Source organism: Hemicordylus capensis, chromosome 15, assembly GCF_027244095.1.
Source record: "Hemicordylus capensis ecotype Gifberg chromosome 15, rHemCap1.1.pri, whole genome shotgun sequence".
Lineage (NCBI taxonomy): Eukaryota > Metazoa > Chordata > Lepidosauria > Squamata > Cordylidae > Hemicordylus > Hemicordylus capensis.
Genome location: NC_069671.1, coordinates 5,871,384 through 5,898,177, shown reverse-complemented (window position 1 = coordinate 5,898,177; position 26,794 = coordinate 5,871,384). Strand labels below are relative to the sequence as shown.

General features: G+C 48.7%; 1 protein-coding gene and 1 non-coding gene across 24 annotated transcripts in view; both read left to right on the top strand.

Moving 5' to 3' along the window:
* Positions 1-24,958, top strand: part of ARVCF (ARVCF delta catenin family member) — a 493,848-nt gene extending 468,890 nt beyond the window's left edge. For 22 of the 23 annotated variants that reach the window (XM_053279337.1, XM_053279338.1, XM_053279344.1 and 19 more), the window contains 9 exons: positions 2,430-2,557; positions 3,644-3,794; positions 7,132-7,324; positions 12,259-12,370; positions 14,285-14,375; positions 14,887-14,940; positions 17,290-17,381; positions 22,724-22,837; positions 23,265-24,958. In XM_053279337.1, the coding sequence (XP_053135312.1) occupies positions 2,430-2,557; positions 3,644-3,794; positions 7,132-7,324; positions 12,259-12,370; positions 14,285-14,375; positions 14,887-14,940; positions 17,290-17,381; positions 22,724-22,825 (923 nt within the window). In that variant the 3' untranslated portion in view covers positions 22,826-22,837; positions 23,265-24,958. The remainder of the gene's footprint in view (positions 1-2,429; positions 2,558-3,643; positions 3,795-7,131; positions 7,325-12,258; positions 12,371-14,284; positions 14,376-14,886; positions 14,941-17,289; positions 17,382-22,723; positions 22,838-23,264) is intronic. The other variant, XM_053279342.1, reaches the window with a different exon arrangement.
* On the top strand, positions 16,799-16,868 carry TRNAA-GGC (transfer RNA alanine (anticodon GGC)). Its single transcript has one exon. It is a non-coding gene; the product is annotated as a tRNA-Ala (tRNA).
* Positions 24,959-26,794: the final 1,836 nt, after the last annotated feature.

Here is a 26,794-nt window from a genome sequence, read left to right as displayed (position 1 = left end):
ATCTTCCGATGTCGCTGCTGCCCAATAGAGGTGTCTCCCATAGCCTGGGAAATATACCGGGGGGGATTCGAACCGGCAACCTTCTGCTTGCTAGTCCAGCATTCCCCCGCTGCGCTGGAGCCTCTGGGGATTCCAGAGGTGTGAGTCCAGCCCACTGCCGAGAAGGCCCTCTCTCGTCTCGTCAGAATGGAATCTCATGAGGGATCTCGGAGCAGATCCAAGTGGACAGCCAGGGCCTGTCTGGGAAGAGGGCGGTCTTTGGAGTGCCCCAGTTCCAAGTGGTGTGGGACCTTTTTTTGAACTTAGCTGAAGGGCCAACCAGAGGTGTGCGGCTTCCCGACTCCTGGGATTGCTTGCCCGTTCTCTGCATGCCCATTGCACGGTCCAGGAGAGAGTCTCCTCTTTCTGCCCTATATGTGGCAATCTGCATGAGGGCAACCTCACATCCAGCCAGGCCCTGAGACATTTGAGTTCCGCCATCTTCCGTCCGCCGCGGTCTCCCTCTCCTCTTCCTCTTTTCCTTTGTGCCTCTTCATTTAGATTGGGAGCCTTTAGGCACCGTGCTGGTGTGTTTAGCCGATGCGGGTTTTTTTTTAAAAAAAAATATGGTTCTTTAAAACATCATCCAGCACTTTCTTGTTGTTAGTTTTTGTTTAGAGACTTCAGAAATGCTAAATATTACTGCGGCCAAAATTTGGCAAAGTGTTTCGCTGTACAGGGGATAGGCAGGGGGTAAGGTGGGATCGGGTCATGGGAGGAGAGCTGGTCTTGTGGCAGCAAGTATGAATGGCCCCCTTTGCTAAGCAAGGCCCACCCTGGTTTGCATTTGAATGGGAGACTGTGTGTGTGAGCATTGCAAGATATTCCCCTTAGGGGAGGGGGCCGCTCTGGGAAGAGCACTTGCCTGCTTGCATGCAGAAGGTTCCCAGTTCCCTCCCTGGCGGCATCTTCAAGATAGGGCTGAGAGGGAGATTCCTGCCTGCAGCCTTGGAGAAGCCAAGTAGAGAAAGTGTGTTGAGATGTGAAGGAAGAAATGACGACAATGAGTTACATAGGAAGCTGCCTTCTCCTGAGTCAGACCATTGGTCCCTTTAGCTCAGTATTGTCTGCCCAGACTGGCAGCGGCTTCTCCAAGGTTGCAGGCAGGAATCTCTCTCAGCCCTCTCTTGGAGAAGCCAGGGAGGGAACGTGGAACCTAGATGCTCTTCTCAGAGGGGCTCCTTCCCCTAAGGGGAATATCTTACAGAACGCACACATGTACTCTCCCATTCAAATGCAAACCAGGGCAGACCCTGCTTAGCTAACGGGAGAATTCATGCTTGCTGCCCCCAGACCAGCTCCCCTCCTCCTATAACTTGTGTGTGACCCAGAAAGGGAAATGCAGGGTGGGGATGGGAGCCCTGCAGTATCTCACCATCAGGGGCGTCACTAGACGGTGGGCCATGGGGAGCATGGGCCCCTGATGAATTTCTCCGAGCCCCAGATCTCATCAACCACTTCCCTCCTCCAGGAGCTCTTCCCGAAGGGAAGTGCAGACATGGCGGCCCCTGCAGAGCACATGGGAGAGAGCTCGGGGCCTCATCTAGCTCTCGGCAGCTTCCACTGCCATAGATGCTGTATTATAATACTAGATACCTTTTTAAAAAATGTAATTATTCTGGTCTTGCCTATCAAAAGGGGGACTTTGGGCCCAGGTCTTTTAAGTTCCGAGCAACAGCCCTGCTTGCCTGGCGATGTGCACACACCTTGGAAGGGTGTTCTCATGACGGTTTGGCATGGGAGTGGAGGCAACCCGGAACACGAGTCCCGGATCTACCGTCAACAGTGGGGAGAATGGGATCAATGGTGCCCCAAACAATCTTCACAGGAGATCTGTGGTCATAAAGGGATTTGTGTGTCTCATTGCATGTCTCTCTTTCTCTCTTTCTCTCCCTCCCTCTCTATTTCTCTCTCCTCCCTCCATCCCTACCTCTTTTTCTTTCTTTCTTACTGTCTTTCTTTCTCTCTCTCCTTCCTTTCTTCCCTCCCTTCTTTCTTCCTTTCCCTTCCTTTCCCTTCCTTTCTTCCTTGCTTTTCTTTTCCTTTTCTCTTTCTTTCTCCCCTTCCTTTTCTTTCTTTCTTTTTCTTTCTCTTTCCTTCCTTCCTTTCCTCCCTCCCTTCTTTCTTCCTTTCCTTCCTTTCCTTCCATTCTTTCCCCTTTCTCTCTCCCCTTCCTTTTCTCTCTCTCTCTCCCGCTCTCCTCCCTCCCTCTCTATTTCTCTCTCCTCCCTCCCTTTCTCTCTCTCCCCTTCCTTCCTTCCCCTCCCTTCTTTCTTTTCTTTTCTTTTCGCTCTCTCTCTCCCCTTCCTCTCCTCTCCTCTCCTCTCCTCTCCTCTCCTCTCCTCTCCTCTCCTCTCCTCTCCTCTCCTCTCCTCTCCTCTCCTCTCCAGGCTTTGAGTTGCTCTATCAGCCTGAAGTGGTCCGGCTTTACCTCTCGATTCTCACGGAAAGTCAGAATTTCAACACCCTGGAAGCAGCCGCGGGAGCCCTTCAGAACCTCAGCGCCGGGAACTGGACGGTGAGTGGGGCATGTTCTGCTTGGCTGAATGCATTTAGCTACTTGCTCACTGAGAAGAGTTCTAGTCTTACGCTCCTTAGCTGTAGTTTCATGCCAGGGATTTGGGAGGACAGTCCTGGGAACATGGGAAGCTGCCTTCTACCGAATCAGGCCATTCGTCCATCTAGCTCTGTATTGTCTACACTGACTGGCAGCAGCTCACCAAGAATACAGGCAGGAGTTTCTCCCAACCCTACCTAGAGAGTCTGATAGGGATTGAACCTGGGACCTTCTGCATGCAAGGCAGATGCTCTACCACTGAGCTACGGCCCCATCTGCTAAGAGGAATATCTTACAGTGCTCACATTTTGTCACCCATCTAAATGTGAACCAAGGCAGACCCTGCTTAGCAAAGAGAACAATTCGTGCTTGCTACCACAAAACCAGCAGCCCTCCCTGCTTTCACCAGATAATTGTGAGAGTGTCTGGGAAGTATTTCTCAGGAGGGGATTCCCTACTCAGGTGGGATCCTGTAGGGAATTCCATAGGCATTCTGCATGGGTTTCTGTAGTCAGTCGGGACGTCACAACTAGGACATAAGAACAGCCCTGCTGGATCAGGCCCAAGGCCTATCTCGTCCAGCATCCTGTTTCGCACAGTGGCCCACCAGATGCCCCTTAGGAAACCCACAGGCAAGAGCTGAGGGCATGCCCTTTCTCCTGCTGTTGCTCCCCCGCAACTGGTGTTTAGAGGCATCCTGCCTCTGAGGCTGGAGGTGGCCTATAGCCTACAGACTAGTAGCCACTGATAGACCTGTCCTCCCTGAATTTGTCTAAATCCCTCTCAAAGCCATCCTGGTTGATGACTGTCACCACATCTTGTGGCAGAGAATTCCAGAGGTTAATTGTGAGTTGTGTGAAAAGGTACAGATGGTCAGAAAGGAGGGAAATTACCCCAGGATTTTAAAAGTCATGGGGGTGGGTTGGAGGGGGTCAGTTAATTATCTGAGAGAGAGCGATTTGGATAAAGACTCTCAGAATTCTGTTTCGGAGACGCTGACCTCAGGTTTGAATGCCCTCTAAATTTTTTCCCCTTCCTCCCGGTCAGTGGTCCACATACATCCGGGCAACAGTACGCAAAGAGAGGGGGCTGCCGGTCCTCGTGGAGCTCCTCCAGTCGGATTCGGACAAGGTGGTGAGAGCCGTCTCCATCGCTCTGAGGAATCTCTCCATGGATCGGCGGAACAAAGATCTCATAGGTACTTTGTGGGTGCCACCAGCAGCAAGTAAGGAAAGGCCCTTCGGAGGAGGGAGAGAATCTTGCTGGTTGGAGCTCTTCATGCGGCCAACGTTGAGTGCTTTTGTTGTGTGTTTTTTCCCTTTCCTCTCAGTCAGTGGTCCACATCCCAGCAATAGTGTGCAAAGTGAAGGGGCTGCTGGTCCTTGTGGAGCTCCTCCAGTTGGACTCAATAATGCTCACTCATGCTAAGGAGGATCATTTTTTTAAAAATCATTTTTTTAATATCCTGCTCTTCCTCCAAGGAGCCCAGAGCGGTGTACTGCATAGGAAACTGCCATATACTGAGTCAGACCATTGGTCTATCTAGCTCAGTATTGTCTTCACAGACTGGCAGCTGCTTCTCCAAGGTTGCAGGCAGGAATCTCTCTCAGCCCTATCTTGGAGATGCTGCCAGGGAGGGAACTTGGAACCTAGATGCTCTTCCCAGAGCGGGTTCATCCCCTGAGGGGAATACCTTCCAGTGCTCACACATCAAGTCTCCCATTCAGATGCAACCAGGGCAGACCCTGCTTAGCTAAAGGGACAAGTCATGCTTGCTACCACAAGACCAGCTCTCCTCTCCTTACTTAAGTTCTCACTTAAGTTCTTCCTCACAACAACCCTGTGAAGTAGGCTAGGCTGAGAGAGAAGTGACGGGCCCAGAGTCACCCAGCAAGTATCATGGCCGAATGGGGATTTGAACTCGGGTCTCCCCGGTCCTAGTCCAGCACTCTAACCACTATACCATGCTTTCTCCTTTACACCATGCTGGATAAATGGGTATTCCTCCATTACTCCTGGTGGGGGGCATATTTTGCCCCCCCCATCCCAATTTCACATATACGCTGATAGGCAGACACTAACCAAGAAAGATCTCTTGGGGTCACTGTGAATAGCTCAATGAGAAAGCCAACCCAACATGTCAAAACTGTGAGCAAAGGTGAATTCTGTGCTTGGGATCATTAGGAACATAGGAAGCTGCCGCATACTGAGTCAGACCATCTAGCTCGCTATTGCCTACACAGACTGGCAGCAGCATCTCCAAGGTTACAGGCAGGAGTCTCTCTCAGCCCTATCTTGGAGATGCTGCCAGGGAAGGAACTTGGAACCTTCTGCCTTTCCCAGAGCGGCCCCATCCCCTAAGGGGAATATCTTACAGTGTTCCCACATGTCGTCTCCCATCCAAATGCAAACCAGGGCAGTCCCTGCTTAGCAAAGGGGACACGTCGTGCTTGCTACCACGAGACTAGCTTGCCTCCCATTTTCAATTCCACGAAGGAAGGGGAAATAGAATTCCGCAGGATAAAACCTCTACGCTTGTTTTCCGTTTTCTATCACTTTTCACTTACGCTGAGCCACGTCGGCATCCAGGGCAGGAAGCCTGCTGACTTGGGAGCACATTGCATCCCGCCTCGATCAGAGCACTCTCGATTTGCCAGCTCCTCTATCCCCCCCATCAGTATTGCCTCGGCATCCCCAGAGCATGAAAACAGACAGCAAGGTTCGGGCTTTCTCCTGCGGAATGGTTAGAAACACAGCATCAAAGGAGTCCTGGGCCTTCGTTTCCTGGCAGGATTCGTCATGCTACTTAATGTGAAGGATATGCACACCTTGTTCAGGGGAAAGCGGAGAGATGCCAGCCAATGTTCTTCCACAGCAGGCCTGAGTAAACGGTGTGTGCATGCATTAGCATTAATGTGTGGCTTTTGCATCTGTCCCCCGGTGCCTGTTTTGATGAAAGCTGCAAAGGGTAATATACGGTGGCTATGAAACTCGCAGCAAGTGAGGCCAACTCCGGTTCTTTTCCCCTAATGACTGTAACTTCTCCTCCTGTGCAGAATGTGCTCGCTTTTCATGATTCCGCAGGGGCTTTCGAACTGTAGGGGAGAAATGGCACTTCAGTCCCCAAATAGCAAAGCAAATCATTGGAAGCTGCCATATACTGAGTCAGACCATTGGTTTATCTAGCTCAGTATTCACAGACTGGCAGCGGCTTCTCCAAGGTTGCAGGCAGGAGTCTCTCTCAGCCTTGTCTTGGAGATGCTGCCAGGGAGGGAACTTGGAACCTTCTGCTCTTCCCAGAGTGGCTCCATCCCCTGAGGGGAATCTCTTACAGTGTTTACACTTCTCGTCTCCCATTCAAATGCAACCAGGGTGGACCCTGCTTAGCTAGGGGGACGAGCCATGCTTGCTACCACAAGACCAGCTCTCTTCCCTCAAAAACCAGCTCTCTGCCCTCTTCAGAACCAGTTGGGTGAGAAAGCAGCAAAGCAAGAGGTCTGTCTTGAGACCGTTCTTTAGTATGGAAGAACTGCAAGGGTTTATTTAAAGAAAAGGTGACAAACACGTATGGAAAAGCCTGCAGCTTATTTCAGCTCATGGCTGAAGAGAGAGACCCAAACAAACAGCCATCTCCGGAGAGGCAAAATGGAGACGAACACTGGAAGAACAAAGAGGGGAGAAGTCCAGCACTTTTATCCATGACCCTAAACCCCACCACCACCACCTCCCCCGTGGCCACTATGAGACGTTGCAGCTGAGAGCTGATGCTACCAGGGTCCTAGCTCCAACACAAACACGAATCTGGGATTGTTGGGAATGCTCACTTTAGGCCAGTTGAAGTTCCTCCTCTTTCCCTAAGACACAGAAACATAGGAAGCTGCCTTCTTCCGAGCCAGACCCTTGGTCTATCTAGCTCAGTATTGTCTTCACAGACTGGCAGCGGCTTCTCCAAAGTTGCAGGCAGGAGTGTCTCTCTCAGCCCTGTCTTGGAGATGCCGCCAGGGAGGGAACTTGGAACCTTCTGCATGCAGATGCTCTCCCCAGAGCGGCCCTATCCCCTAAAGGCAGGGCTGCTCAACTTCGGCCCTCCTGCAGATGTCGGCCTACAATTCCCATAATCCCTAGCTATTGGCTGCTGTGGCTGGGGATTGTGGGAGTTGTAGTCCAAAAACAGAGCGGGGGAGGGCCTATGTTGAGCAGGCCTGCCTAAGGGGAACAGACGTCTTACGGTGCTCACATGTAATCACCCATTGAAATGCAAACCAAGGTGAACTCTGCTTAGCAAAGAGGCCATCCGTTCTTGCTTCATTCATCCATTCGGTCATCCATCCCTCGACTGTACTGAATCAAGCAGGGGCTTGAACTCTTGTGATTCTCTTCTGCTAGCAATTCTCAGGCCAAGTTTTCCCTCGCCTTGGTACCGAGGATCTTTTTAGCTGGAGATGCTGGGGGCTGAATCAGAGACCTCTTGCAAACAAAGCAAGTGTGTTTTTTCCCCCTCGCACCACGATCAGATATCCTTTTCTGTTCTCCAGGTAGTTACGCCATGGGTGAGCTGGTAAGAAATTTGCCCAGCAGGCAGCAGAGGTCTCCTAAGAACCTGGAAGAGGATACGGTGGTGGCCGTCCTGAATACCATCCACGAAATCATTACTGACAGCTCCGAAAACGCCAGGTCCCTCATCCAGACTCAAGGCATTCAGAAGCTGGTGTCCATCAGCAAGTCGAGGTTGGTCTCTAACACTAACATGAGTGCTCCTTGTGCTAGTCACGGTGAGAAGACGAAATTCTGAAATGGGTCACCATTTAGGACAGTGATTCTCAAACTTGGGTCCTCAGGTGTTATTGGACTTCAACTCCCATAATCCCCAACCAAAGGCCACTGAGGCTGGGGATTATGGGAGTTGAAGTCCAATAACACCTGAGGACCCAAGTTTGAGAATCACTGATTTAGGAGCATGTATGGAGAGTTCTTTGGTTTTGTCCGTTGGCCTATAACGTTGGTTGTGCCGTATTAAATCGGCTTAAACTTTAGGCTCTTTTTGTTCACAGTCTGGGGACTAATCTCAGCTCAAACGGTATTTGTATCGAACAAGGAGGCATCTGGAAGGAAATCCTTTGTCTCACTATAAGCTAAAGAGGTCATAAAAACATAGGCCAGAGGAGAAACAAGCAGAGCCTGTAATAAAAAGCCTTTGTTTGTGATGACGGCTATTTGGGTTAGATTCTTAGACCTGGATCTGACAGATTCCAGGACTTTATGGAGGTTTTTCCCCCTAGGGTTTGGGAGCTTCACAGAATTTAGCTAGCCCCTGCTAACTTGGCAAAGAGGCATCTTTTAATGTGGTGATTCTCTTTATTGAGCAGGGGGAGAGTAACTGGCCCTCTCCACCCCCAGCACGGGACCTCCAGTGACTGTTGCTGGTCTCTATCTGATGTTTATTTTTAGATTGTGAGCCCCTTGGGGACAGGGAGCCATTTTGTTTATCTTATTTATCTGTTATTTCTCTGTGTGAACCGCCCTGAGTCATTTTTGGAAGGGCGGTATAGAAATCGAATGAATGAATGAATGGATTTGCCCACTCTGGAGTCTTTAAATTCCCTGTTTAGGTTCATTTGGTGTCAAAGAGTTGGACTGATTTAAGTTTTAAAGCATGTGCAAAGTTTCAAACTTTTCTCTTTTGAGTTGAAGGAGAACCTTTGGGGCTGTAAATCTCGCCTCGTATCCGAGGCGAGCATTACAAGCTGCCGGGACTTGCATTTCCAGGCCAGGGAGTATGAAACTGGTGACATCTCTAGCACTAACCATTTGCTTTATTAAGGCAGGTGGGCCTCCCTGCATCTTTCAGACAAGCAGCCGAAGCGCTTAAAGTGCCTGCCATAACTCCGTATCGTAAATCAGTGCCTTTAATAGCTTGAGTTGACTTCGGAGACAAGATCGATAGAACGAAACGATCAGTCATCTGGGGGCAGATTCCCTTGCTGGCTACTCCGCTCCTCAGCATCGGGCGTGCATTTATCAGGCCTAATCATTTAAGGAAATCCAGACATTTATTGGCAGAGTGGGAGATGTTTGTCCTCCTGCAACGTTCCATTATACAAATGGCAGTGATAAGGCTGTTAACAAAAATAAATTGAACAGTGGCCGACGTGCAGCCGTCGCCAGGGGATGGGCGATGATCTCCCATCGCTCTCATTTGTGCCATAGCACTGAGTAAAGAGGCACCTTTTAAAGTGGTGATTCTCTTGTATGTAGCAGGGGGAGAGCGGCTGGCCCTGTCCAACCCCAGCACAGCATCTCTCCAGTGGCTGTTGCTGGTATCTGTTGTATGTTTCTTTTTAGATTGTGAGCCCTTTGTGAGCAGGGGACCATCTTATTTTTGTATTCTTTATTTTTCTTTGTAAACCGCTTTGGGAACTTTGGTTGAAGAGCGATATAGAAATATGCATAGTAGTAGTTGCTAGGGAGAAGCAACTTAAGTTAGTCCAAACTTTAAGCATTCTTCATTGGAAAAGGGCAGTAGCCTCATCAGCAAGCACCTTTCTTACCTCCAGGCATATCGTCAGTTTTGGGGCAGGGGGTGGTATTATAGCCCTCTCTGGATTTTGCAGGTGCGAGCTGGAGAATCACACTACTCAATGCTCCCACATGTCCAAAGCATGCACATGTTCGATTGAATGGTTTTATACTCGAATGGCTTCTTTTAAAAAGACCTTGGGTGAAATAGATTACTTTGAAAATGCTGTAATTGATAAACAAAGCCTATATTTCACACTGCCACCTAATGGCACAGTGGAGAAATGACTTGCCTAGGGAGCAAGAGGTTGTTAGTTCGAATCCCTGCTGGTATGTGGTTTCCCAGACTTTGGGAAACACCTATATTGGCCATATGGGAAGGTGCTGAAAGGCATCATCTCATACTGTGCGGGAGATGGCAATGGGAAACTCCTCCTGTATTTTACCATGAAAACCACATGGCTCTGTGGTCGCCAGGAATCGAAACTGACTCGACAGATGATCTTTCCTTTCCTATATTTCACACGTGCATCTCCACGTGCTGACACTCTCGCTACAAAGAAAAGGAAAGCCTAACTAGGAATTGCCAGAAAGTAATTACTCTAGGTGGAGGGCTTTAAGATCTGTTCTTTGGCAGTGGAAGTCCTGGAACCATCCAGCTCTCCAAACAGCTCATAATGACTTTGGTTAGCATGTGAGTCACTTCGGAAAAGGAAAGATCATCATTTTTAAAACCCAGGCAAGCATATTTCAAAATAAATTGAATTGTACAAGTAAAAACAAACAAACAAACAGAAATGTAAATGCAGGAGCAAAGCATTAGGAAATCAGGCCTGGCTTAAACTTTTGGCTTTACTGTATTTGTAAAGGCAAAGTCTTTATTTGTAAGCCAAAGTCTTTCAAGCTTAAATTGCAGAGCTCCCGGGGTTTGTCTTTTGAAAGAACAGAAAGTCCTGGTCAGAAGCAACCGTTCCAAGGCACAACAGAGATGCAAATGTTTGTCCCTGTCACAGACAGAAGAATGTCAAAAGGGACAAAATATTTATTTATTTACTTACTTACTTACATACATATTTATCCCGCTCTTCCTCCAAGGTGCTCAGAGTGATGTACATAGTTATTTTTATCCTCACAACAACCCTGCGAGGTAAGTTAGGCTGAGAGATACATGACTGGCCCAGAGTCACCTAGTGAGTTTCCTGGTTGAATGAGGATTTGAACTCAAGTCTTCCCGGTCCCAGTCCAACACTCTAACCACTACGCTATGCTGGCTCTCATATACTTCCCAAAGACTTGGCAGATCTTAAGTTTTAATATTTGCATTTGCACAAAGTTAGGGTGCCATGACAATCCCAAGATGACCAGACCACAAAATAGTACTAAGCTTGTAGCTAAGAGCTGCACAACCTTGGCCCTCCTGCAGATGTTGGACTACAACTCCCATCATCCCTGACTATTGGCCTCTGTGGCTAGGGATGATGGGAGTTGTAGTCCCACTGCAGCTGGAGGGCCAACATTGGGCAACCCTGGTGTCGCTCTTCCTTGAGGGCCAGTTCCCACAACCACCTGTGTCGATGGCTAACCTCTGGTCGGCTGGTCACTCCATACACTTGCCATGGTTGTCATTGATGGCAACTGTGCAGGCAGCAAGGTCTTCTTCACTGGCTGCTTCATCCAGTCATCCTGTGTAGGGTTGCCTCTGTACATGGTCCAGAAACTTCAGTTGATACAGAATGCGGCAGCCAGGTTGGTCTCTGGGTCATCTCCGGGACACCATATAACTCCTATATTGAAAGAGCTACACTGGCTACCGATAAGTTTCCGGACTAAATACAAGATGCTGGTTATAACCTATAAATCCCTAAACAGCTTAAAGTAAAGATAAAGTTGTGCCATTGAGTCGGTGTCGACTCCGGGCAACCAAAAAGCCCTGTCGTTTTTGTTACAGGAAGGGTTTACCATTGCCTCACTGAAGTGGTGGGTAGCTTCTGCCCTTTAGGATCGACTGTCAGCAGTAAAGGATCCAGCAGTCAAGAAATGCGCCGCAGACTAGCACTTGGTAGGGTTGCCATGAAGGCCTTGGAAAGGATATTTAGATGCCATGACGTGTCTACACCTATGAAGATCAGAATTGTTCGGACAATGGTTTTCCCTATGACACTCCATGGATGCGAAAACTGGACGTTGAAGAAGCGAGATAAGAAAAGCATTGATGCTTTTGAACTTGGGTGCTGGAGAAGACTTTTGAGGAGACCATGGACAATCCAGAAGTTTCACTTGAGGCATACATGACCCGGCTCAAACTATCCTACTTCAGACACATTATGCAAAGACCCAACTCCCTTGAGAAGTCCATAATGCTGGGAAAAGTTGAAGGAAATAGAAGAAGAGGACGACCAGCAGCAAGGTGGATGGATTTGATTACAACAGGAAGGAATGCACAACAGAGAAGCCTGAAAGACCAAGTTGAAGACAGATCATCTTGGACTAAGAATCTATGTGGTCGCTAAGAGTCAACACCGACTTGACAGCACTTCATCAATCAGTCAGATTATTATTGCTATCTCCTGCGCAGTATGAGATGATGCCTTTCAGCATCTTCTGATATCGCTGCTGCCCGATATAGGTGTTTCTGGGAAACATACCAGCGGGGATTCGAACCAGCAGCCTCTTGCTCCCTAGGCAGGTTACTTCCCTGCTGTGCTATTAGTTGGCTCGACCCTAAACAGCTTAGGCCCAGTGTATTTAAGAGAACGTCTTCTTCCTAAAGACCTACTTTTTCACCCAAGCTTTTTAATTTAATTGTTCTTTTAAACTGTTGTAAGGTTTTTATTTCTGTGTTTTAACTTTTTATCCTCTTGTGAGCCGCCCAGAGACAGAGGTTTGGGGCAGCATACGGATTTTGATAAATAAATATAAATAAATAAATCCAGATGCTGCTAATGCATGAGTTTATCCCATGATATGCATGCTTGTGGGACCTGGTTCTTAGCAATAATTTCAGAAATACTTTTAAGGCATAGCTGGGCTCCCCTTTTTGCACTGTGGAATTGCCTGTAGACTTGAATATCTGGATGCCTTTCCCTTTTTAAATGTCTGCTTTGTGTTTTTCTGTGTCTCTCGCCCCTCCCTCACTCCCAAATCAGCCAGTCTTCTAGGGAAACAAAGGCAGCCTCTCACGTTCTCCAGATGACGTGGAGTTACAAAGAGTTACGGAGCGCTTTGCAGAAGGAAGGCTGGACCAAATCCCATTTTCAGGTAGGTAGGAAGAAACGGCAGTCTGACCCAATAGGGGCTTAGATGATTGCAAACAGATTCGCTTGTTTTGACCGTAATGTTAATGGAATATAGATGCAGACACATCTGTGTTTGTCAGAGAAATCCCAGTTCTGCACCAAGGAGAGCTGGTCTGGTGGTAGCAAGCATGACTTGTCCCCTTAGCTAGAAAGGGTCCATCCTGGTTGCAGATGAATGGGAGACGAGAAGTGTGAGCACTGGAAGATGCTCCCTTCAGGGGATGGAGCCGCTCTGGGAAGAGCATCTCAGTTCCAAGTTCCCTCCCTGGCAGCATCTCCAAGATAGGGCTGAGAGAGACTCCTGCCTGCAACCTTGGAGAAGCCGCTGCCAGTCTGGGTAGACAATCCTGAGCTAGATAGACCAAGGGTCTGACTCCGTATATGGCAGTTTCCTCTGTTCCTATGAAGTCCAAACTGGGTGCACAAACATATTAGGTGAATTGCATGCTTCTGCTTATATAGTTTCACCTTGGAGGGTGAGGAAACGACTGTAGGAGGTTATCCGTGTGAGCAGTGCTCAAGCATCACACGCTCACAGCAGTGCTCAAGCTCACAGCAGGCAGCCCCACCCCGTTGTGGTCACCCACCAGCCACCCTTACGGCGCCGTTTGTCTAAAGGGCGGTTCTGTGCACGGCAACCTCAGTTGATCAAATGGCCCAGCTCATGGATTTCCCAGTGAGCACGCTTAGGGCGCTTCTCCTTTCAGACCAACAGTGCCATAAGTGTGTGCACCCCGCAGGAGGAAGTGAGTGACGGCGGCGGGGCGGGACTTCCTCCCCTCTTTCCCTGCTGTAAGCTTGCTCTGATAACATCTGAAGAGGGCTTCTATCTCAGAGGAAACGGTAGAAGGAAACAGCATGTGGATCAGGGCATTCCAGCCTTGGGTTCCCGGATATTATCGGACTACAATTATTTGTCCGATCAATAAATGTATGTATGTATCATTCATTTTTCTATGTAAACTGCTTTGAGAACTTTAGTTGACAAGCAGTATATAAATATTGTAGTCGTCATAGTAGTAGTAGTAGTAGTAGTAGTAGTAGTAGTAGTAGTAGCACAACTCCCATCATCCCCAGCCAGAATGGGGGCTATAGTCCAACATCTAGTGACCCCAGGCTGAGTACCCCTGGTTTCTCAGGGGAAGACTCATCCACATGTGAGATCTAAGGGCAGCATCTAAGCTAGGTTGGCCATCAATAAGCACGAGGCAGCCCTTGTGGCTGGGGATGATGGGAGTTGTGGTCCGACAGTATCTGGGAACCCAAGGATGGGAACCGCTCATGTAGATTGACAGTAATGTATGCAGCTGGACTGTAGATCGTTAGAGGACATTGCTAGTTCTGATGTGATTGTTATTGGTACATCTGTGTCATTGTTCCCCGTAAGAGGGATTCCCAGACGTTGTGGACTACAACTCCCACAATCCCCAGCTGCGGTGGCCTTTGGCTGGGGGTTATGGGTGGGGTGCTCAGTGTCACCCTGCCGGCTTTTTTTCGATTATAGCCCCCTCCCCCAATCCCCAGGCATGGCGGCCAATAGATGGGGATTATGGGAGTTGTAGGCCAACATCTATCTGCAGGAGGACTGAAGTTGAGTAGCCCTGATGTTGGCCCTAATCTATGTAAAAGCAAGTCCTGGGGGTGGGCTGGGGGGTTGCCAAGGTTAGCTGCCATAAGGCCTTTACCCACACCCATCATCCTGGAAAAATGAGGCACCGTGTGCCAGTGGACCACTGAGTATGGCCGTGCTAAAAATAGGAAGTAGGACGCAGATTGGTTTTGTCAGGAGGAGTGTTTCACGGCCACTTTTTAAAAGGGATTTGGCTTTCCGCTCCGTTCCCTCCCAGCTGCTGACTGCGGAGTTTTTCTTTTCTAGTCTGCATCTGCTACTCCTAAGGGATCCAAAGGCACCTCCTGCAGATCTGGCTACGACGACAGCACTCTCCCGCTCGTGGATAAAAGTCAAGGTCTGTGCCAGTCTCCGAGGCGTCGTCTCGAGCCGCTTGGCAGTGTTGAAGGACGAGCGGGTTTTCTCCGTCCCGTTCTGCTCCTCCTTTGTTCCTCTGGCTCCCTCCGCTCTGTGCTCTGCTCCCCCTGGATTCAAGTTTAACTAGGAAGAGTTCTAAAATTAATTCTGGAATTGGAGCCGGCCGAGTTTGTCATAAGCTTTAGTGCCTTCCGTTGATTCAGCCACTGAGTTACGGCCGCATCCCCAAAGGTTTGGCCTGCATGGTTGGGTCTCTCATCCAGGCTCTGACCACACCAACACCTGCTTAGCCTCAACAAGATGGCTGTATCATATGCCCTTAGGCCATGAGCTGGGGCCCGTGCTTCAGTGCAGTCTCTCTTCACTTAGTACGTTATTGTTGTTTTCGGTAAATTATGGCTTTCCTCCCTTTTCCCAAGGATTGCGATTAAACTCAGCCTGGTCTGCCTCTCACACAGACCGGCGGTCTCAATTCTTCTTCTCTTTTGCAGATAATGAAAAATCTGGAAGTCGAGACATGATTCCTATGGATGAACTCGGGCCAGGTAACGGCAGCCTGTGGATCAAACTCCTCTGTCTCTTTCAATCGTGAGCTCTGTCACTCACAAGGGAGGTCAGCTTGTTCTCCGGGAGAAGTTCTCTCAAGCGCATGGCGCTGACATTTCAAACAGAACTTTTCTTTCCAAGAGATCGATAGTCTTTAAAAATATGTCTGTAAAGAAGTGAGTGACGGAACAGGGAGAGATGGAAAACTGCGTAGTTGAACCTTTGGGCTTCCATCTTCTGCAGTACATAAAGTGTGCCGTCGAATCGGTGTTGACTCGTGGCGACCACGGAGCCCTGTGGTGATCTTTGGTAGAATACGGGAGGGGGTTACCATTGCCGCTGCCTGCACAGTATGAGATGATGCTTTTCAGTACCTTGCTAGATCGCTGCTTCCTGATTTAGATGTTTCCCATAGTCTGGGAAACATGCCAGCAGGGATTTGAACCGGAAACCTCTGGCTTACTAATCAAGTCATTTCCCTGCTGTGCCATTAGGTGGCTACTCCCATAGTACCTAGGAAGCTGCCTTATACCGTGCAAGCCAAGGTGACCCCTGCTTAGCAAAGGAGATAGATCATGTTCAGTTCCAACAAGACTGGCACTCCACCCTAAATCCCATCATCCCTAGCCACAATGGCCAAAGGCTGTGGATGATGGGAGTTGTAGTCCAACATCTGGGGAACCACGTTTGCGAACCCCTGGTTTAAATATTTTATCCATGAGGCAGAACAGAAGTGGCAAACTTCAGCATATCCAGGGAAAGGGAAGACAGAACCCAATGAAAGGAATCCATTTCCAGAATTTTTGCGGTGTGGATTTCTGAATGGTGTGATGCAAACCCTATGGCCTTGATGAAGTTGAAAGAGGAAGGGGAAATTTGGCATTTTTTTCTTGTTGTTCTAAGAGGCCACAACTTGCCTTTGATCATTTAACGTGTTAGTTTCTGTTTGCAAAATTCAGCATTTATTTACTTTTAGGTCTTTATTTTATTTTATGTTATTTATAAACCACCTAACACCTAAATCTCACGGATGATGTACAAAACAGTAACTAAAACTCAATAAAACCATTTTAAAATCATAAAAATTTCAACATTCGTTTCAACAAAAACCTTTTCACGAAGTTTTAGGTGCTGAATCTTTACGTTTGACCTCAATGGCCAAAAAATAAATTTTAAAAGGTTGAAACCAACTTTATCATCTGGGAAAAGGTGACATACCTTCAAAAAACCAAGCCCAGCTCCTCCAAAAGCGAAGCGGGTAACAGTGGCAAAAAGAAATCATTGTACTGGCTCCCAAATCTCTCACTTCAAACCCTGGCGCCCGGCACGAATAAGCTGTCGATATGCTCTTTGCATAAGGGAAGGCTGAAATATACATCCACTCAGTGGGGAGGAAATAGCTTCAGATGGGATCATGCTACAGGGTGCCCATGTATTTAGCAGTCTGGTGCTGTAATGCTCGAGAACAGACGCTCTATAGCTGGAAGACATTGGTTATGTATTCACGGAAAAGTGAATGGCTTGGCACACATGGTGGGTTCCGGGAAAACCTGTGGGGTTGAGCTGGAAGGGAAAATAGATCTCTCAACAGAGCAGCTACAGACAGCAGGAGCAGTCCAAATGAGACCAGCATCAAAGCCGTTAATTTAAGCTCTGGAGCGGGAGTCTCAAGCTGTAAGCCTTCAGAAGGTGTTGGCCAGGATGAGGCCCAAGCTCAGTGGAAGAGTATCTACTTGGCATGCAGAAGGGCCCAGATTTACTCCTTGGCATCTCCAGGTAGGGCTGGGAGAGATCCCTGCCTGGAACCCCAGAGAGTGTAGACTGTACTGAGCTAGATGGAGCAAGGGTCAGGGGAAGGACCATAGCTCAGTGGAAGAGCATCTGCTTGGCATGCAGAAGGTCCCAGGTTCAATCCCTGGCAGCATCTCCAGGTAGGGCTGGTAGAGATCCCTGCCTGGAACCTTGGAGAGCCAATGCCAGTCAGGGTAGACAATACTGAGCTGGATGGACCAGTGGTCTGAATTGATCTATCACAGCTTCCATCACTCCTACAACTGCCATCACTCCTGGCTATTAGCCATTGCGTCTGGGCATGATGGGAACTGTATTCCAATGACAGTGAAAGGGCCACAGTTTGAATACGAACACGGTGGTTATTTCTACACCCTTGAAGAGACCTTTGCTGTCTTTTAGCCAGGGTAACTTGTATCAGACATAACCGGTACTAGCCCTGGGAGTGATCAAGTTCCCTTTCCACTTCACTGGCGTCTTGAAAAAAGCATCACAAGACCCCTCTTACTGCTGTTGACTCTGTAACTTCCCTGATGGGCTGTGTCGTTCTTCCCCAGACGGCTACTCCACCATCGATCACCGAGACAAAGAGAGGAAATACAAGGCCAACGACAACATGGGGGATGCATCGGAGAAAGAACCACTCAAGGTAAGGGGCGTCCTCCTTCCCTGGACCTTGCAGTCTCTCTTCATTGAAAGGCATGAGGTCCATGGGGCAGATATGTGTATCTAGTTGCCCGTCAATTTGGGAAGAAACCGGAGGCTGATGGAGGGAGAGGGGTCTCCTGGTTTGCCATCACATCTGAGAATCGTAATGCTGGGTGCCTGTAAGTCAGAGGTCCTCAGCCTCGGGTCGCCAGATGTTGTGGGCATACAACACCCATCATCCCCAAATGCCATTGTTGCTGGGGATGACGAGGGCTGTCGTGCAACGCCATCTAGGGCTCCAAGATGGAGAACCCCTGCCCATTTCGAAAGATCATGTATTTTAGAGGTGCATACATCCCCCCGCCGCCACCGCATTTTGTCCTCACAACAACCCTGCGAGGTAGGTTAGGCTGAGAAAGCGCAACGGGCCCAAGGTCACCCAGTGAGTTTGATGGAACCGCAGTTTAAACCTCGGTCTCCCCAGCCCTAGTCTGACACTCTGACCACTCCACCATCACCCTACCCACTTCGGCCAACCTCCCACCAACTTCTCCTCCTAGAAATGAAACGAATGGAAGAATAAGACAGCTTTGCCTCCCTGTGGTTCAGAGGTATTTATTTCCCCTCCTCATTCTGGGGAGCTGAGAAGGTCTTGAACCCTTGACAACTCCGTGCCTATTTCCTGAGGCCTAAGAGGACATCTTTTGTGTGTGCAGTGTTGATATTCCTGCTGCCTGTGCGTGTAGACACAACTGAGGTGTTTGGGGGATTTTGTTTTTTGCTTTGTTCTGTTACTTCCAGTTCCTCCATCTGGAAACCACCCCCAATCTTAAGGTCTATAACAGTGCAGCAGACATTGTTCTGAGAATGGCAAACCGAAAAGTGTGTGTGTGTGTGTGTGTGTGTGTGTGTGTGTGTGTGTGTGTGTAGAACTGGGTGGCTTCCTCAACCCAATCAACTTGCCTGCGTGTGCATCATCCACATGCATGTGACAGACTCTGGACAATTCATGCCCACCTTAGCTCGTTCATTGGGGAACAGCTTCTCATATTCTTGTTTCTGCTCCGTACTGGGCACATAGGAATGCACAAACCGGTTCGAATTCGGACCGAACCGGGCAGGTGGTGGTTTCGAGCAAAACCAAACCTCCCCCTCCCGGTTTATACTCGGTTCGAATTCGAACCGAACCGGGCAAACCGGTTTTGTGCACATCCCTATGGGCACAGCAAGGCGAGAGAGGAAGATTTCCCTGGGACGATCCTGCTCCCAACGCAGGGAATCATCTAGGTCAGGCGTTCTCAGACTTGGGTCCCTGGCAGTTTTCCCTCTTGTGAGAATTTAATTAACCAGTTTAGGTTGTTCTCTCTGGGCATGGCCTGAGCCTCAGCAGAAACACCCAAGTTCAGAAGGAGGATTCTCCCCAGGCCGCTTACCTTATTGGTTCCCAAGAAAATGATCAGTCCTTACTAGATTACAAACTCAGGAACTCACCACAAATACAGAACCGAAAGCACCAAGACGGTGCTTATGCCGCCTGATATGTTCATCTCTAGGCTGTGTACAGAATTTAAAATATTTAAAAGTCACAGATTAGACACAATGAAGTCACAAGACACAGTAAAAACAATAGTATAAAACCGTTATTAAAACAAAGTATTAAAATTATTTCTAATTAAAAGCTTGCAAGAACAGGGGAGTCCTGAGGTTCTTCCTGAAAACAAACAGAGGAGATGCTCTTATTTTGGCGGGGAGCATATTCCAAAGCCCTGGGGCAGCCACAGAGAAACCCCGGTCCTGGGTTGCCACCAAACAAGCTGGTGGCAACCATAGCCGGACCTCTCCAGAAGATCGTAGCAGGCGGCAGGGATTATGACAAAGGAGGTGCTCTTTTAAATAGCCTGGAGCCAAGCCGTTAAGGGCTTTATAGGTAATAACCAGCACTTTGTATTTCACCCAGAAATATATCAGCAGCCAGTGCAGTTCTTTCAAAACCGGTGTTATATGGTCCCTTCGTGTTGTCCCAGAGACCAACCTGGCTGCCGCATTCTGTGCCAATTGTCATTTCCAAACTATGTACAAAGGCAGCCCCACATAGAGTGCATTACAGTAGTCAAGCCGGGAGGTTACCAGCATATGTACCACTGTTTTAAGGTCATCCACCTCTAGAAATGGACATATCAGCCGAAGCTGATAAAAAGCATTCCTGGTCACCGCCTCCACCTGAGAAACCGGGGAGAGCTTTGGGTCCAGGAGTATTCCCGCACTATAACACTATCATCCCTATAACAGGGATGTTGACTACAGCTCCCATCATCCCCTGCTGTCATGGCCTTTGCCTGGGGATTATGGTAGTTGTAGTCAGCGACATCTGGGAATCCCTGTTACCCTGGCCCCCAGGTGATGGGACTACAACTCCCATTATTCTGTTGGCCATTGTGGCTTAAGATGTTGGAAGCAATGGATAACGCCCGGGGACCCAAAGTTGAGAATGCCCGGGCTATGGGTGTGGTGGTCCCCAGTCAGTGAGCCTGTGCTGGCTGAACCTCACACACCTGGGTTGCTAGGCTCCAGAACACCAAACCATATTTATTATTTATTTATTTATCTATCTATTTATTTAAATTGAACATCCCACGCTGCCACCCTGAGTCAGGACAGTGGTCCGTCTCGCCCAGTATTGTCTGCCCCAACTGGCAGCAGCTCCCTGTAGACTCAAGCAGAGGATTCCCCCAGCTCTGCCACCTGAGATGCTTCAAATCGGAGAGCCTAGAGATCCGACCTGGGTCCTCCTGCGTGCAAATCAGGTACTCTGTGGCCCCTCTCCATAACCAACCCTCTCAGCTCCCCTAATTAGCACCCACTAGCTGTGCCCATAGAGCAGGCCTGATCAACCTTGCCCCCCCTCCTGTTGTTTTTGGACTACAACTCCCATAATCCCCAGCCACAGTGGCCAATAGCCAGGGATTATGGGAGTTGTCAGCCAACATCTGCAGGAGGGCCGAAGTTGAGCAGGCCTACTTGAGAGTCAGTAGGCCCACGTGAATGTGTGAACGTGAACGTGAACCCCCACGTGAACGTGAAAGGCCTACTTGAGAGTCAGTAGGCCCACGTGAATGTGTGTTTTTCCTCCTGTTTCCCCATTGGGCTCATGGGTGCCTTTCAGCTCACCGGTCTGTGTGGTTTCTGCCCAGAGAAATCACTCTCTTGGGTTCTTCGGCCCTCTCCAAGCCCTGTCCGCTGAAAGCCGTCCCGATCCCCCTGTCCATCTTCCGGGTTTTGTAATTGCCCCCACAGCAGACTCCCACCCCTTGTCTTCAGCTTGGATGGATTGCTTAAGCCCTGCCGGTCACGTCTTCATCTCCCTGCCTCATTAACGTCATCCATTGTCTTGTGATCGCACCGGAGTGGCAAATCCGATAAGCCGTGCACTTTATTTAGCCGGGCCCCTGCCTGAGAATCTCAAGGCTTTGGCACAGCAAGAAGACACCATGGCCTCTTTACCCTCGGCTCTGTTGTGCTCTGTGTCCTACTGGGCCAGGCTGCCAGTGGGTCAGGATCACGGCCGCACATGGGTGACGACGCTTTAGTACTCCTTAGAGTTGGGGGTACAGTGTGGAAGCCATGTGGGGAGCTGGTCTTGTGGTAAAAAGGTAAAATGTGCCGTCGAGTCGGTGTCGACTCCTGGCGACCACAGAGCCCTGTGGCTGTCTTGGGTAGAATACAGGAGGGGTTTCCCATTGCCTCCTCCTGCGCAGTGTGAGATGATGCCTTTCAGCGTCCCCCTATATTGCTGCCAGCATGAATTGTCCCCTTTGCTAAGCAGGGTCTGCCCTGGTTTGCATTTGAATGGGGGACTGCATGTGTGAGCACTATAAGATACTCCTCTTAGGGGATGGAGCCGCTCTGGGAAGAGCATCTAGGTTCCAAGTTCCCTCCCTGGCAGCATCAAGATAGGGCCGAGAGAGATTCCTGCCTGCAACCTTGGAGAAGCTGCTGCCAGTCTGGGTAGACTATACTGAGCTAGATGGACCAAGGGTCTGACTCAGTATAAGGCAGCTGCCTATGTCCCTATGACTGTTTACATCTATACAGGGGCGGCCCTTTCATGAGGCGAGGTGAAGCCGCTGCCTCCGCTGGCAGATTATGGAGGTGCCTGCCGGGAAGCAGAATTTCCCCTGTTGCCATCATCAGAGCAGTTCTTCAGAACCAATCTGACCCTTGCAAGCATTTCAAGGAGTGCCTCTCCTCACACTACTTGCAAAGTTTGCAAGACACATGAGAGGAGAGGAGAGGAGAGGAGAGGAGAGGAGAGGAGGCCGCTGGCCACCTTCTCTCCTCCTCACCCTCCGGGCCACTTTCAAAGCTTGCCAGGAGGCTTGCCAAACTGGCTTGCCACTAAGGGCATGAGGCAAGGTAGCATCTGACAGCTCGCGTCTGGCCACAATACCTTCGGCCACCTCAGCATCTATCTGCTCTTGTTTTGTCTCAGCACATCTGTCTCCTAAACCTGTCCATGGTTTATGGCACTTAATGGGATTGAAATAGCCATCGTGTTTTGGTGCAGGTGACCAGGATGCCTAGGGGGAAAGGAGGGGCTATTCTCCCCCTCCCTCGCTAGTTTTTCCCTAGGCCTTCACATCTCTGTTTCAGACACGAATTGTAATATTTAAGGGGTTTTGTAAGAAAATGGCCTTCTGGTAGGAGATGGTCTCTTGCCAGTGAGTATATATAATATCAGCTTGACATATTGCTTATGGCGACAGTTATTGCAAAAGTTGTACCATGCCTGATTCCGTTACCCTTGGACTTGCCCCGCGGATCATCGGAAAAGCTGTGTCGTGCCTGATTCCGCTACCCTTGGAATTGCCCCGTGAATCATTGAAAAAGTTGAATCGTGCCCGATTCCGTTACCCTTGGAATCACCCCCCAGGTGCACTTCCTGCTTTAGAGAAGCTGGCAACAGCCGCCACAGCAGAGTCAAATTTGGTCACTGTTCAGAATGCGTCTTTCACCAAAAAGGCGAAGTGTGCGTTGATTTCTACCGTTCGCAGTTCGCTGGCTCGGCTACCGCCCAAGCCACGAGTCGTGAGCTATAATTGCTTTGCTTGCGTCCCAAACGCTCTGCTTGGCACTCACAGATGGGTTTTGTGTGGAGTTTGCAAAGAGGCACGCCTTTGCCAATGTGTTCGTTCTCTCTCTCTCTCTCTCTCTCTCTCTCTCTCTCTCTCTCTCTCTCTCTCTCTGCACTAATGCTTTCTCTTGCAGCCCTTTTGAACTGGCAACTGTGTCTGTTTGATTAATCGGCTCTGTTTTCCTTTTAACGCCTCACCCTGTTGGCTGCAGAATGACACAAATAGGAAAACCATTAACAGGAGTAACAGGGCTTCGGTGACTCTGGTGGATGCTCGGGACCCTAAACCCCAGCCTGTTGACTCCTGGGTCTAATTTGCATGCATGGTAGGTCCTTTTCACGGTAATTGGGGCTCATGATTAACTGTGTCTCGTTGGTGTCTGATCTGCCTCGCTGTGTCTCTTCTCCTCCCCGGCTGTGGCTTCCCGGTTCCTTTGCAGACAGAGGCAAACCTACTAAAGAACTGGCTGCTGTGTGTTGTGTTGAATGTGCGTTCACTCTGCACCGTTTGGTAAAATGCGTAAAACGCCACCAGGGCGCTAGATAATGTCACATCAGCAGTGACTACTTTTTAAAGGGCAAACATTCACCTCTGGGGGCATACCTGTGTGGTCATCCTCACCAAGTGCCATTGGTTGGAGTGGTGGTGGTGGGTGAGTGGGATCAAAATACTCAACTAAGCCCCCGCCCCCCAGCAGGGAGAGCTACCTACCTCATTCTTTGTATTAATCCACAGTGACTTTTCTCTTTCAGGGCTAAAGTCCAACCCGCTTGTTTTATTATTTTATTTTCCTCAACTAAAAGAAGAATCAACACACAGGATCTCATCAACCATCACTGCCATTTGAATTCGGAGGGCCTTGCATTTGCATCCGTGGAACCAAACCGGGCTGCAGGTTTGTGGGGTGGGTGGGTCAGAAGGACACCCTTCGTCAGAAGGACGCCCTAACATGCCTTACCACAGGACCACTTTGCTTCTTAAGAACCAGTTACATTCCCAACCGACACCCCACCCGCCCCAGTCCGTCTACCTTCCTGCAGGAGAAGGCGGAATAAAATCGGGAAAACATCCCAAGCTTACGTTGGATGGATTCGGTTCTTAGCTGACTCTTCTATGTGGATGTTGTCAAGTAGGAGATGAAGGTCATGAGATGGGGAAAGGAGAGAAACAATTTCTTGCGTGAGAGAGAAACTGCAGAATATTCCAAGTATATCTTAGGTATAGTCATGGAAAAGAGCACCTTTTCCCCCCTCCCTTTCTTCCTTTTTTTGGAACTGTGAATTAAAAAAAAAAAAATTAGTGATGATTTTTTTTTTTGGTGGCCTAATGTTGAAGTTTTACTCTTTGATTCATGGGAAGTGCAGAATTGTTTTGAGTTGAGTTTGATGGATTGGAATGAAAGGAGAAAGAGTTTTTTTTAAAAAAGAATCTTGGTTGAAAGGCTTGGAAATCATGGAAGCCGAAATTGACGTGGGCTTGTGTAATCTACTTTTGAAGTAAACAATATCACACTGTGCTCTTTATATTATCTTGGTGTACAATTCTTCTGCCTTTTGACTTCTGTAACGGCTCTGTTTACTTCCACCATATAAATGGCTCCTCCATGTTTTTACTGTCCGCATTGACAAGGAAATCTCGGCTCCCTGCGGAGCTGATTGACTGTGTGTCATTGAGCCTTGCTCAACATGAACAGAAGAAGGATTCCCTTTCTTCTTAATGGGCAGCATGTTGTTGATGGGTTGGCTTCTGGACTTTGTCTATGAGTTTGACTAAAATATTAACAAAGATTGCTTCAAAGGGAACTGTAAGATGTTTTTCTAAGCCACCCATGTGTGGATATTTTAGTCTGTAATTTTGGGTTGTTCACTGGAGAAATGATGACATTCTACTTATGTGCAAGGTCTTACCAAAGGTCTCTTTTGTCATATGGGTCTTGGGCAAGGCTTTTGACATGGGTGGCTATATAACCATATCCCTTTCCTGCCTTTACTGTATACAGTGATACTTTGTGCTTTAACCATATTAATTTCTTTGGGGTTTGGTCCGGTGTAGAAAGAAAAAAAACAGAACTCTAAATTTCTAATCCCACTTACACTTGCGTATTTTCACTCTCGCTCTTTCTTTTTATTTCTCTCTCTCGCTCTCTCTCTTTGTGAAAATTGGTTGCCATATTCACTTAAATCGTGTGACTGGAAAGCACATTTTTTGAATCCATCAAATTTAATTTTGGGGTTTTCAGTGCCTGCTGCTTCCTTTGTAATTTAAAATGGTCAGGGTGGGGCAGGGGAGATAAAAAAGTAAAACAAAAAAAATGCTGTATTAGTTAAACATCTAACTTTTTGTAAAAAATTTAAAAAATCCTTTAAAAAAAAAGAAAAGAAAGCAAGCATCAAGAGCTTTGTATCTTCTGGAGTATAAAGGAAAATAAAATTTGACATGAATTACATATATAAATATATATCTATATCTATATATTGTTGTGCAGAAAATAGGTTGCCAAAACTATGTAAGTAAGTTTGTAGCAGGAAAGCGTTTTGCATTGATTCAGGGAAAAGGCCAGTGCCAGAAGCTATTTGGCAAACGGAAAGGTACAAGACACAAGGATAGACCTGTCTCCCTTTCTTTTGTCCGAAAGCAGCAGCGGCGATTGGAAGCAAAGTCAGGTGATAGTGACCTATAGGAGGAAGGCCAAGCAGGCCAAAGCGTTCTCATTGGCCAAAGAACCCGAGGCATATTGATCTATTCGGATTCGAACTGGAGGCCTCTTTGCATCAGCGGTCTTAAGCAGCAAAGAGTGGAAAGCAGATCAAGAAATCTTCTAGCTTCTAACCATGGTGCTCTTTTCATACTTCTACTCTTGATAAGCGGAGACCCTTTTAACTGGGCTGTTGACGCCAAACAACTTTTATATCATCTTTAAGAATCTTGTGTAGTTCTTTTTGTATACAAAGGGAATTTTTTTTAAAAAGCTCGTCTGCAAGTTGTCACTCACGGCGTCTGCGTTGTAGCTTATTAGTGCCCCCCCCCCGTGAGAGAACGGTTTAGATCCTCCCCGTATCGGTCCGATCCTGTGATTTACCAGAGGACCGAGAGAGACGACGCCACTGAGTTATTCAGGGCCAATAACAAGTGCCACTGGGAGGCGAGCAGATAGGAGGAGATTGCAGGAACAAAAAGGAAGATTACCAGCAATAGACTGGCATTGGTTCTGGAGCGTAAAAACAGCCGGTGGGTGCGTCTCCTCTGCAGACTGCCCCAGGGCTGTGTGTCTGATGGGCGGGCGTGATTTCATGAGGCCCTTGAAGAAGGCAGAGTTGGGTTTTGATTGTCAAGAGGCAGGGCGGCCCTTTGGCTTGCCAAAGTCGGTGATCGGTTCAATATATGCTCACTTGCTTCATTCTCATCATTGATCTGAACCAACACATTTGGCTCGGTTTCTCTTTAAAAGGCAGATGATACCTACTGTTTTCATGGCCACGGCCTACTTCTCAAGGGCCCTGGAGACTGGAGGATCATGACATAATTCTTCAGACGGAGGCAAACCTGACGGTAGCTTTCCGAGAGCTCTTTCCGGGAGGTAGGGCTCTTTCCCAGCCCTGCTCGCTGAGATGCTCTAACTGGAGCTAGCAGGGCTTGATTCCAGGACCTTCCACATGCAGAGCATGTGCTGTCCCAGTAGCTTATGGCTCCTCCCCGAGAGCCATAGAAATGTGGCCCCTCTTTCCCCTGGGGCATGGGCTTGTCTGGGAATTGAACTCGACCTCTTGCATCCAAAGCGAGACTCACACACCCAGACCCACAAGCCTGGCCCACTTCAGGCTGCTCTCTGACGTGTTCCTTGTAGCAGGAATTCCCAGATGTTGCTGACTACAACTCCCATAATCCTCAGCCAAAGGCCCTTGCAACCGGGGATGCTGGGAGCTGTAGTCAACGTCTAGGGATCCTTGTTGCAGGGACTGTGGATCATGACCACTGAACTGGGCTTTCTGGATGTCTGCATCGTCAGATGTGCAGATGTGTTCTTAAGTATCCAAAGCTGGGGGAAAGGTTGGATCCAAACCCACTGTAGTCAAACATGCCACTGATGACGTCGTCTGGGTGGGAAATCGCCCTGTTGCAAAATGGCGGCTCTCTCTCGAATGAACCAAAGTTGAGGGTGTTTGAGGAGTTGACTGGTGCTCCAAAGGGGCTGCCTGTGGCTCCTCCCACCAGGGAGGGGGCTCTTAGGGTTGCTGGCTTCTTCCCCACCCCCACCCCCGTCTTTGTAATAGCTTGTTCTGTA